We start from the raw sequence: 13,221 nt of genomic DNA, 5'->3' as shown, positions 1-13,221 counted from the left end.
GTAGAAAAGTTTGTGATTTCCGATGCCTTTCATAGGAACACAAAAGATAACATTGTTTATGAAAGAATCACGAATTATTTCACTTTTAAGGACTTTGATTAGTAATATCTTCCTGAGTTCTGAGAGTACAGTATATACTATACCACACTTCATACATGATTATGATACAAGATGTATGTGCATAGACTCGAAGTATAGAATAATATATCTGCTTGTATGCCCTAACTGTAACCACAGAACTTGTTCAGCATTTTTCTTCATGTCACTGACTTCTTTTTTAATGTAGAATTATATTGAACTTTAAAAATAAAACAAAATGTGTCAGGACTCAGGAAGAATGGAATAAAGTTCTTTGCATTTTGTGATCCTCCCAATTCCTGTTCCTTTTGTAAATACACACACTGACACTCAATATCATTCAAATAGCGTCAGTATTTCTGTTTTGTGCTTGTGCTTATTGATCACATCATCCAAAAATAATTGGCTCCATGATTCGTTGTGCACTTACTGTGCACCACATGCCAACTTTCTCATTATGTAGAAAGGTTTCATGTATAATAGGTGGATTTTCTGCACTCCAGTACCTATTTTTTGGGTTATAACGTGACTGCGTAATTGAAACCATGCTTTGTCACTGAAAAATATTAATTATGGATCTACCGTCAACTATATTTTGTAGAACCAATTACAGAAATTCACTCGACTCACATTATTTCTTGGTAGCAATTCATACACTACTCTCATCCTATATGACTTAAATTTAAGAATTTAATGACTGAGTGCTGTGGTTTTGGAAACATCTGTTTCTTGTGCAAGCCTACGGAGAGATTTCTGTGGAGTATATTAAAACCTTTCGCCTATTTGCTCGAGTTTTCTTCAGTAAGTACATGCAGTTAGTTCTTGGTTCATTTACTCACTATGGAATCAGTTTCCCTAAATTTTTAACGAGATCATTCTTATGCTGAGTGCTTCTGTGCTGAACCTGAACATAAGGAAATGTTGTTGCAAATTGACTTTGCACTCTTTCACAGTCACACAGTCACTAGCATAAAAATCTTTTGCTGTAATGTGTACCGGTACCTATTTCATGTCATTTGAACAAGCTTAAACTAACACAACTATATGAATGTGAACTTAAAACTTCACTGCTGCTTCGGCCTCACAGATGAACTAATCTACCGTATACAATATCTATAAAGTGAAGTCAGCTGCAAAGTCAAGGGCGTAGATCAGGCTCACATGCTTTAAATCATCCCACCTAGTGAGTAGTGAGTTTGTCATGACATGTCAACCAGCTGTTGCGAGTGCTGTTGCAGTATCGGTTGCCTCTGGGTACCTGCACAGAATGCGAGGGAATGCTCTGTACAAATAATAGTTTATTTTAAATATTTTAGACTTAAAATATATAAAGAAAAATTGTATCATTCTTCACTTTTCTATATTTTTAAACGAATTAAAACAGAGAAAACTTTTATTACTCTGTATTTTTGTAATAAATTTGTATTTTCTTCCTAATACCATGAAAGTAATATGTTGAGTATTTATATATGCTTACTTTATTTTCATATATGTAAATAATTTATCTCAAATTAATACTAATAATATTCTTAAAATTCTTATCTACAGTGAAAACTATTTTCTGTATTTTAGGACGGAAAATGCTTTCCAGCAGTGGCTTAAGAAAGGTGTTACCTTTATCTCTACAGACTACATAATCCCATCTGAAATGTGTGCCATGGTGAATGTAATACTGGATGCCAAGAATCAGTCATTCAAACTCTGTGCCGTGGATGGAGTGGATGTGGTAATGTAGCTTCTGTGACTCATATTTATAAAATATTTACGAGTTTGTATCATTAAAAAGGATCCTCTTCCCTGAATTTAGCATTATATAATGCTGTTGTAGTTCCATGTACTAGTATTCCTTGGTGCAGGCATGCTTAAAATTGACTTCAAACCTTTCACTAAGCTTAGCTTAAAATAATAATTTTTCAGTTTTATTGTAATGCACAATAATTCCTAATTAATTTCATTTGGACACTTTTCACCGATCTACAATTAATATTTGTATTGTACTATAAAAACTGAAGAAATAGCATTCAACTTGAACACGATCCCCTTGTAATTATTGTAGATGTTCTATATACCGTATTTTAAGAATAATGAGAAATATTCTTCCTAGTACCAGTATGTTCATGTGTGAAAGAGTATGTATGTTTGCACTTAGGTTTGTGCATATAATATGAAAGTGTGTGTTTTGTTGAGTTAACAGAACAATAAATGTATAATTTTATTATTTATGTGACAATCTTCTGATAAACGGGACTAGAATATATGTATATTAAAATGAATATATACACATACATACATACATACATGTATATGCACGCGTGCACACACACACAAAATTTGACTTAAAATGATGTAAAAATATGGACTACAAATAATGAAAATAGCCCAGTTCTCCCAACACTGCTTAACAGTTTAAAAGAAAATGGAGATATAAAATTTGATTTCAGTAAATATTAAATAACTTCAGCTTTGATTTCAGTAAATATTAAGTAACTTCTGATTACATTTTTGGCTATTTACAAAATGGTGACAAAAGAGTGTCTTTAAGTTTAGACGATGAAACTTTTATTATTGTCTCTTAAAATTACTTTGTACTTACTAAAGTTCTGTTCATCACCACTAGGCCGAGGATTTCCGTGAAAATGCGTTTTATATGTCATATTCAAGAGTACTCATACATCTTTGCATTTCAAGGAATAATCAAATAAGACCAATTTTATTTTGCATATTATGCATGTTTGAAGTTCTGTTGAAAAATGCATATTTTAATTTAATATTACATATAACTTAACACTAGAACCACTGAGCTGTCATTTTGACTGCTTTCCATTTTTAAACTCGCTATTATTGTTACAGTTTTTATTGTGTACTGTTGTGAGTTTATGATATTTCCTAAGTTGTTTAGTAAATCATCTCGGCACAACAATATTTAATAATAATAATAATAATAATAATAATAATAATAATAATAATAATAATAATAATAATAATAATAATCCGTGGCACTATAGCTGTTGAAGGACCCAGACCGACCAGCTGGCTGCTGGCCTCACGTTTACATGCCGAAGCAGAGGTGGATAATCATCCAACCAGAATGGAGGTATCATGTGGTTAGCACGATGATCCTCCCAGCCGTTATAGCTGGCTTTCGTAACCGAATTTTGTTACCTATCATAGCTCCCCAAGTGCATCAAGATGCTGGGTGAGCACTGGTCCCATACACTGGCCAAAATTTCATGAGACAATTTCTTTCCTATTGAGGACTCAAACCAGTGCGCATTCCATAACGTAAGCCCTAGGCAGGATGCCTTAGACCACGATGCCATGGCGCGGGACACAACAATATTTACTTTCGCTAAATTAGTTCCATAGTTATTGGTCTTTATACTTAGAACTGCCAAGTGGCCATTTTGACCACTGTAATACAAAATGTTTTCCAACGAATGTTATAACGATTTTTGTGTTTTTAATCCAAACTCAACAATTGAAATTGAATACTTTGTAGTGAAATGAATGCCTTTGATCGCTATTTGTGTGTCAGCTAGTCTGTGGCAATTTTGTTCAGCAGTTATTTCCAGATAGTAACAATGTCTCAGCAGCAATTGCAGTATGATATACAATGGTCTCCCACAAATTAAGGATTGTTGAAGATTATGTGTAATTTTCCCGCGATAAATCAGCATGAAAGATGATCCAGACGTAGGGCAGCTGATAGAAAATATGATAATTCCTTAGGTGAAAATTGCCATTCTACAGATGATTCAGTGAGTAACAGTTCGGACAGCAAAGGTAACAGGGTAGTTGAACTTAAACCTGGATCCAGTAGTAACCCCAACCTTGCCCGTCCATGGCTCAAGTGCTAGTGCATTGGGTTTCCATCCAGGTAGCCCAGTTTCGATCCTTATCCAGCTCGTGATGGAATTTGTTTTTTAGACACGTTCCAGAGAGTTTTTATTGGAGTACTCCCATTTCCCTTTATTATTCCACCAATATTCTCATCCCCCCCTATTTCATCTATCGTCTCCAATAATACAAATAGGCTGGGATGAAGTCTTGAGGTTAGTACAGTTTTCTGATGCTGATATAGGAGGGACTTGGTGCTCTGGGCTCTGGAGCTTATCTGGTTACTCATCAGCGAAACAGGACCTGGCTTTATAAGGGACTGAGGCAGAATAGCCCATCTGTCAGCGTCGAGTTTACGATGTCATTCAGGCCACCTGTTGGTCCCCTATTCTTCAGTGAGATAATAGGAACAGGCCGGGAGATTATTCGATTCCTGCATTTTGATCTAACGTAAGAAGCACAATTTCTTGTTGCCAGGAGAGTAAGAGAAACAGTATGTATATAATTTGAACTGATGATGGAAATTACGGGAAAATGGCTGAACGGATTTTAATGAATGACCCCTCATTTTGAAGCTTGACATCCAAGGATTTGCGAAAAAATAGTAGTTTTCAGTGAAATGTCCATTTTCCTACATAATTTTCGTATTTTCCAAAATCCATCTGTCATCAGTTTTGAAAACTAATAGCTTTTTCAGAATAAAACAAAACAATAAAATAAACATTATCAAGGAGGCCATGCCTCCAAGATTGCCAACAGATTCCCTGACATCATAATGCCAATAGGTCGATTTTCATTTGTGTAATCGAATGTTATATTATCATGAATTTACAGATCTCATTGTCTTTTGTGTGATTTTTTTAATATAGCTGTGTATAGGTTATTAAAAACTACAAAACTCTGGAAGGTTTGTTGACATTATCACCATTAAAAATGAAATATTACAGGTAATTCCATGGTGTGAGTATTTGTCATTAATGATACACATTAATACTACCTATTATATTGATGATATGAAAGTGAAACCTTTTGGGGTTATGTAAGTAAATGTAGAGGATATCTTACATCAGATCTTCATTTCTATAATTTTCTGAATAACGGATAAATTTCAAAACACTGATACTACCCTTCCCCTCTGCCCCCACCACACCTACTTTGCATTCAGCTACTTCCCCTCCAGACTCCTCTCTAGCCTGTGTTCTCACACCTTATCTCGCTCCACACGAGACATGTGCCATCTCGCTTGACACGAGATTTTAACATTGTGGCGAGATTTCAACATGATGGCAGCACGATGATTCGACGTGTAGCACATAATTAACAAAAGCGGGGTGTCAGGACTCTGATGATCTGAGTGTAACACATGATGAAGAAAGCGGGGTGTCGACGCTGCAAGCCCTAACGATGCAGGGTTTCATGATGACATCCACAATAACATGCTCTGCTCTTTTCTGATTAATTGTAGATGATCTGACATGTAGCACATGATAAACAAAGTGAGGTGTCGGGGCTGCAAGCCCCGATGATCCGACGTGTAGAGCATGATGAACAAAGCGGGATGTCGGAGCTGCAAGCCCGACACAGGATGTTGGGGCAGTAAGTCCCGACACAGGATATCATGATGATATCCACAATAACATGCTCTGCTCATTTCTGATTAATTGTAGATGATCTGACGTGTAGCACATGATAAACAAAGTGGGGTGTTGGGGCTGCAAGCCCCAATGATCCGACGTGTAGCACATGATGAACAGAGTGTCGGGGCTGCAAGTCCCAATGATGATCCGACGTGTAGCACATGATGAACAAAATGGGATGTCGGAGCTGCAAGCCCTGATGCGGAATGTCGGGGCAGTAAACCCCAACGCAGGGTATCACAAAGACATCCACAATAACATGCTCTGCTCTTTTCTGATTAATTGTAGACACTGAGAAGTTACCAGTATCACTACCAAAGCTGTGCACTGCGAAAATGTTGGCGAACGACTCCATATCACTTCTCCAGCAACACAGTATCACTCGTACATCCACACCTTATGCACGCCAACACAAAGGTGATAATGACGCCCACGCCATGCTATTCCTCCTCGCCACCTGCAAATTTTTCGCACTGGCGCGAGTGTCAATTCTTTCTCTCATTGGCCTTCCAGCCACAATTGCAAAGTCACGTGATTTTGAATGTGGTTAGGTTAATGCTTTTACACCCACCAAAATCACCGAGCCACATGCATAATCGCTTCATTATAACATATATATCCTTTCACATTATTACGTGGTTACAAATATTACTTTCACGCCAATTCATCTTAAACATCATTATGTCTACATAGTAATTCATTGTTCATTGAATATTTGCATCTTGCTTATGGTACATTTTCTCTCATTTGCAACATATATACAACTTCCGAAAATTTTCCACCAAGAATACGTGTTCTCCAGAGAGACTGCTGAGGATTCAACAAAGAAGATCAACAACAAGAAGAAATACAACCACATACCACAAGGAAATTGAAGTACAGAAAACCAGTGAGTGAAGAGAGACAGATAAAGAAAGAAGAGGGAAGAGAGGAGAGAGAGAGAGAGAGAGACAGACAGACAGAGACAGAGGAGGGAAGGAGAGAGGGAAATTACCCTCAAGCAGATAATTTTTTTCCTTAATTCTTACCTTTTCTTGCCTTTCGCCCCACCCAATATTACCCCTAATTCCCCCAGTCCCAAAGTGTCTTGGAGTGGAGATAGCTGGTGGCATCCGTGTTCTGAAATTTTCCCCACATTAATACTCTTATTGATGATATGAAAGTGATACCTTTGGGGTTATGTAGAGGATGATATCTTACATTAGATCTTCATTTATATTTTTCTGAATAATGGCTTTACATATATGTTACTAAAAGCTACAAAACTTACATAAGACATACATATTGTTATTAAAAACGAAATACTTCCAGTTACAAATCAAGTGGTGTGAGTCTTTTTCAGGTATTAATAATGGTGCAATGTAGCTATTTATGTGTGATTCTCTTATTATGGTAGTAATGCAGTACTTTATTTAAGAGGCATTAATAACTGAGACATTCTTCCTATTTTAGCTGGGTCTTTAAAACTACATCAAAATTGATTCATAATTGTTTGGTCTAAGCTATCAGATCGTGATTGCTGCCAAGTACATCATTTTATTGTATGAAGAATAGCAGGCCATTTCATTTCTTGCTGACATGATGAGTTAGTTCATTTCCCGCAACCGGAAATGAATAAAATGCTGAAACAGCTAATGATTTTCTATGAATAATTTTACTTAGGATGTATATTTACGATTCTACACCTCTGCTATAGCATTCACCTTATTTTCAGTTTCTCAATAATGGATTCCCCACAACAACCTCTACTGTTGAAAATACGTGGGATAATACATAAATAATTTACATCTCTGACCTTCAGCAAGTAACAATAAAACTCATTACGAGCTTATGGTCAATAAACACGCCATTGATTGTACATATTATGCTAACATTTCAATGTGGCCAAAATGATGTCGAGCATTTACTGGTATCTAATACATTCCAAAATGTCATATTCTTGTCAACAATCCACAATGACCTGAAATAGCTACTGCTTTACTCCCACATGAAAAAAACCGCTGATCGCCTTGACATTGTTACTTGCGTTTTCGCATTGAAACTGAAAGAAATGAAGATGGATAAGTTCAAGAAAAAGCATTTGGCATAAAATCCATTCAGAGGGAAGTTTAAAAAAAAAAAAAAAAAAAAAAACAGAAAATTTTTGACAAGGTTACACTTCATTGAGTTATTACGTTACTTTCAATGTTACATCTTTCGTGGAGTATGTTTCATTATTATGGAAAATATCTGATATTCTGCCTGGAAAATAAATCTGAAAAATCTTTATTTAAACCTAATGAACTTAGTCTGGAGCATTTGCTGCAGAAGCCACTAGTATTATATGTATTGTAAAGTTGCCAGGAGAATAAGAGGAACATTTAAGTATTATTAAGTGTTGTTTATTTTGTTACTTAGCCCTGTACTATGTATAATATACTAATAGAGATGGTCTAAATGAATGCATCAGCGGTTGTAAGTATGTAAGTAGTTCTGGCGGTTCTAGTGTTAATTGACTATTTTCTCAGTTTTCACGTTTCCCACACATTTTTAAGGTGACACTTTGAAAAGTTCTTTGAAGTCAGAGAGATGATTATCACAACCACATGGGTATGGCCAAACATTCCAGTATGTTTGGTCGTTCATGCACTTGGTTTGAGCCAGCCTCCAAGAGAAAAAACGAAATAGCTTATTCACAGTTCCGAAACAGACAACTACGATTAGTTGGGTCTTAAGTTCCAGAGAATATCTCTAGAAGGAAGGGCACTGTTTGCCTGGTCTGCAGGAGAGTCTGGAACTCCTAGCACACTACCCGTTTCTGCCTAAGGGCATTGAAAAACGTCAAAATAGTGGTCTTACTCATTTGCAGAAAGTGGTATCTGTGTTGAAGGGGTAGATGAACTCTGGGCTAAGTACTTGGGATCTTACAAGGATCTCACTTTTTAAGTTTTCCCCAGTTACACCCTGTGATGTTTAACGCCCATTTTGAGCATACAAACCTGTATTAACTGAAAAAAAGTTTCCTTCTCAAAAGAATACCTGGAAAAAAAATCTTTGCTATTTAAACTACCAATATGGCAAAATCAGTTGAATTAAGACAAGTGAAATTATTTGATATTTGTTAGCAGAATTTTTTAAAAACAAAAGTATAATTGGAAATTATCTGAATCTCTTGTTGTAAGAGTTCCATAGTCATTTTGCTTTTAAATGTTTAGTGCATACTTAATTGTATTTTTCCAAGGTTTTTTAGCGCATAGTTGCATTAATATTTTGGCAGTTTATACTATGTCTGTATCACGAGAAGTTCATTTGTTTAAAATTACGAGGCGCATCCAGAAAGTAAGTTTCCCGATTGTTTCCCCTTGAAAGTAAACTTAATTAGCCATGTCAATTGCGCATGCGTAACAGATCTATGACGTATCAATCATATGCCAGCCGGACAGGTCCTGCCTGGTGTCAGTAGCGTTGCAGCAGTGGTCCGAAATGGAAGCTCTTATTCCTTCTCCTGCCGCCTGCGAGTTTCGGTCGGTGATAAAGTTCTTTAATGCACAAAGCATTGCGCCAATTGAAATTCATCGGCAGCTCTGTCAGGTCTATGGGCTGAACATCATGAGTAAGCAGATGGTGCGTCGCTGGTGTAGGCAGATTTCCGAAGGTCGTCAAAGTGTCCATGATGAAGAGCGCAGTGGGTGACCGTCCCTCATCAATGATGATCGTGTTGAGCTAGTGCGGCAGTGCATCATGGAGAACCGTCGCTTCACGATTACGGAGCTGAGCAGCCATTTTCCGCAGATATCGCGATCCTTGTTGCATGAGATTGTCACTAAGCACCTGCTGTTCAAAAAAGTGTGTGCCAGGTGGGTGCCAAAAAACCTGACACCCCAACACAAAATGTAATGTTTAGGAGCAGCACTGACATTTCTGCAACGGTATCACGATGATGGCCACGAGTTCCTTGACAGGATTGTCACGGGCGATGAGACTTGGATTTCGCACTTCACCCCGGAAACCAAGCAGCAGTCAATGCATTGGCGGCATAGTGGATCTCTGGTCAGGACGAAATTCAAACAGACGCTGTCGGTACGGAAAGTGATGTGCACGGTGTTCTGGGGCAGGAAGGGCATTCTGCTCATTGACTTCCTTCCAAGAGGTGAAACAGTGAACGCTGACCGTTACTGTGAAACACTGCGAAAATTGCGACGTGCCATTCAAAACAAGAGGCGTGGAATGCTTACTGCAGGTGTTGTGCTCCTCCATGACAATGCTCGTCCATATATGGCTCGGCGCACAGCAGCTGTTTTGACGGAATTTGGCTGGGAGTTGTTTCATCGACCACCCTACAGTCCTGATCTTGCTCCCAGCGATTTTCACGTTTTCTTGCACCTCAAGAAATTCCTATCCTCCGGTGAGCGTTTTGGCAATGACGAAGAGCTGAAGACGTCTGTTACATGTTGGTTCCATTCACAGGCAGCAGAGTTCTATGACAGAGGGATACAAAAGTTGATCCCACGATACGACAAGTGTCTCAATTCTGATGGTGGCTATGTTGAAAAATAGCTGAAACATTGCTGTACCTGTTGTCAATAAATGTTTTCCTGAAAGCGTGTGTTCTTTTTTTTTTTTTTTTAAATAGGGAAACTAACTTTCTGGATGCGCCTCGTATTTTCACGGTAACTCCATCAGTAGGCGTAAGATTGCGATATCTAATTTTCCAAATGTTTCTTCACAAAAATTCTGATCAACTTTACACTCATCAATGTAATACCACACCAAATCCTTCATTCAGTAATGTAATATTTAACATTTATTGCCTTTCAATCAGCTAACAACAGTAGTACAATAATATGCATCGTGTTTTTTTCAGACGAAATTTTGCATTGATGACAGTAAAATTCCATGAGGGAATGTGTATTTGTCATTAAATAATATTTCTAAAAATAAATGCATAATAATAATTATAATAATGTATATTAGCTGTCATAAGAATATGAGTGCAATTCCATTGAAGTATTTAGTCATATGTTGAAGAGTACCGGTATAGGGACATTTTATTAATTAGATAAATTCTTAAGCCCTCTTTAAGAATGCATGCCTGTAAGTAGCTTTAGTGGTGTTGGAATCTAAACTCATCATGTCATCACATATGCATCTTTGTCAGCAGTCCTTAGTCTGAAACTCTCAATGAAGAAATTTCCACCAAGATTCTCTGTGATACAAGTTGTAGAGGATTTACAATTTAAATGTTCGACATGCACACGGCTTTTCACATCTTATCTAACCAGTTGGGGATGAACCAGCAACACGAAGGTTACACTGATGCTGTTAAATTAACTGTGTTCAGTTTAACTCATAGATATTGTTAGAAATGTTACCCTCACTGTACCAAATAAATGTTGTATCTTTTGAAAACACAATTTTTCCATTTTTGGAGCAGTGTTTCAGTCTGGCGGTGGATACTGTCTTTTAATTTCTCCAGTTTATGGGGTTTCTTCAATATGTACTTTCAAACTATCCCACTTACGAAAGTCGCACAGCATTAGATGCGAGATTCGATCAGGACACATTATTATCAGCAATCACTGTCATCAGACACCGCACTTACTGCAGCTTTGGAATTAAGAGCTGTGTGAGCAGTAGCTAATTCCTGTTGAACCAACCATACAATCTTTCCTCTTCTGTTAGTTACTCATAAACTGGTTCAGAATCATTTCAATATACGAGTGTGAATTTTTCTCCATAAAAATATGTTAGGCTATTTATTCTCCTTTCACTTCTATAATTCGGTAGGGCTGAAGTTACAGTAATTTAACAGTAGTATGTGCTGGATTGCTACATTTAGTTTTTTCACTGTTTTGGAAGTGATTTCCTTTTGTTCATAATGCCAATCTACAAATGTAGTTTTTATCTAAAACTGATCCTATTATTTCAGACTTTTTAATTAAGAATTCAATTCTACATCTTGAGGGGGCCTAACTGCAGAATGTATTAGAATAAATTACTTCGAGAATGGCAAGTTGAAATCTTTGTGCTCGAATGACACACACAACGCAACTGATCATAACATTTTCAAGCCCTATACTCTGCCATCCCTGCCCATTTATTTCAGACAGGAAGGGCCATGTGTATGGCGAACTTTTAAACTGTAAACTCTGTACATTATTGTGATGCATTTATTTTGTACAACAAATGCGTAGCAATGTATGTGTGATATTGCTGTACTTGCTCTAATTTCTATACTCTACAGCAGATAGAACATTACACCATAGTAGATAATACTCAATATTTTGGTATAAAAAGTCTTTGAAATAGGTATGTCAATAAATAAATAAATAAATTTTCTAATTTCATTGCATACATATTGTCATATTGTATGTGACCAGTCCAAATTAGGTTTTTATCTATCCATATCTCCAGAAACTGACATTACCTTTTTTTTATAATTTCATTATTTACAGTGAAGTTTATTTCGTTGTTCATTTCTCTTAGCATGTTCAGATTTTATCAGTTTTGTTTTTCCCATGTCATGTCAAATTGATTGCTTCAGAATATTCTGTTATATTATTATCAGAATTACAACCACATTCTGCTCCCCTTTTACCCCAACAATAATTTGTTGTACCATCTCCTAGAAGATGATATCTGAACTCAATATATCATTTATACTGTATGGATCCATATACAGATCCTCAAGTTCATCATATTTCACTGCACTTTTTTTTGTAGTAGGCCTACCATTATTTTGAAAGCAAAATTATGGGACATGTTTCGTACAAACCTAGTATGAAATAGTTTCAAACATAATTTCTTCTGCAAATTCAGTTGCACTGTTGTAGAACTTTTTTTTAAAATCCATGTTGAAATTTGCATATAACATTACTACATAGGTACTCAAAAATTCCATTAACCTAACTAACAGCACTCTTTCAAATATCTTTCCATTCTCTGAAATTATTGTTATTGGCCGATAAATAATTATGTACAATGTTTCTGTATCCCTTTCACAAATCAACTTAACTATACTTACCTTAAGGCATTCTAGAAGTTTTCTTCTCTCGGAGAAGTTTATTAAATGTTCTAATGATTTTGCTAAGATACCGTATGTAGCACTGAAAACAATGTTGTGTAATTCAGTTCAAGAAAAAATATGCACTTTCATTGGAAAATATTATTTTCACCATTCATCTCATTACTCTAAATTGTTTCTTTTAACAATTGAAGACATGAGATTCTAAATGTGCTAAATGCCAATTTTTTTCAAATTTAATTTTATTCAATCTAAGGAAGGAACATCCTTATGAGAATATCGTACTAAATTGTCTTTGTCGTAGCTCAACTGTAAGTGACTCATTCGTGCACCAAAAGACGGTGTTGTATGTATCTCAATGTGCATTTCGCAGTGTGTTTTTCATCAATAGGCCTATCTCAGAAAGTTGTTTTTGACACTTAGCACATTTAGAATGTTAGGTCCTCAATTAATTATGCTACTGGAAAACCGCAACCTGTAAAATGAGAATAGAATGTGAGAAATTTAATTTCAAAACTGATTAAGGACTGAGTAAAAAAAGAAAACATAAATCAAAATGTACACTTTATAACATTTTATGTTATTTTATTAATATCGAGAGAAACTTTTTGTCTAATTTATATTTAATAATCTACTTTCTCAATATTACAATTTGGTGAAAAATTT

General features: G+C 36.1%; 1 protein-coding gene across 13 annotated transcripts in view; it reads left to right on the top strand.

Annotated features, from left to right (window-relative positions):
* The window catches only part of Cadps (calcium-dependent secretion activator 1), a 942,652-nt gene that overhangs the window by 912,109 nt on the left and 17,322 nt on the right, over positions 1-13,221 (top strand). For all 13 annotated transcript variants that reach the window (XM_069837911.1, XM_069837913.1, XM_069837916.1 and 10 more), the window contains one exon: positions 1,651-1,804. In XM_069837911.1, the coding sequence (XP_069694012.1) occupies positions 1,651-1,804 (154 nt within the window). The remainder of the gene's footprint in view (positions 1-1,650; positions 1,805-13,221) is intronic.

This window comes from Periplaneta americana, chromosome 10, assembly GCF_040183065.1.
Source record: "Periplaneta americana isolate PAMFEO1 chromosome 10, P.americana_PAMFEO1_priV1, whole genome shotgun sequence".
In the NCBI taxonomy this organism is placed as follows: domain Eukaryota; kingdom Metazoa; phylum Arthropoda; class Insecta; order Blattodea; family Blattidae; genus Periplaneta; species Periplaneta americana.
The sequence above is the reverse complement of the archived record's forward strand: the minus strand, read 5'-3'. Positions and strand labels throughout refer to the sequence as shown.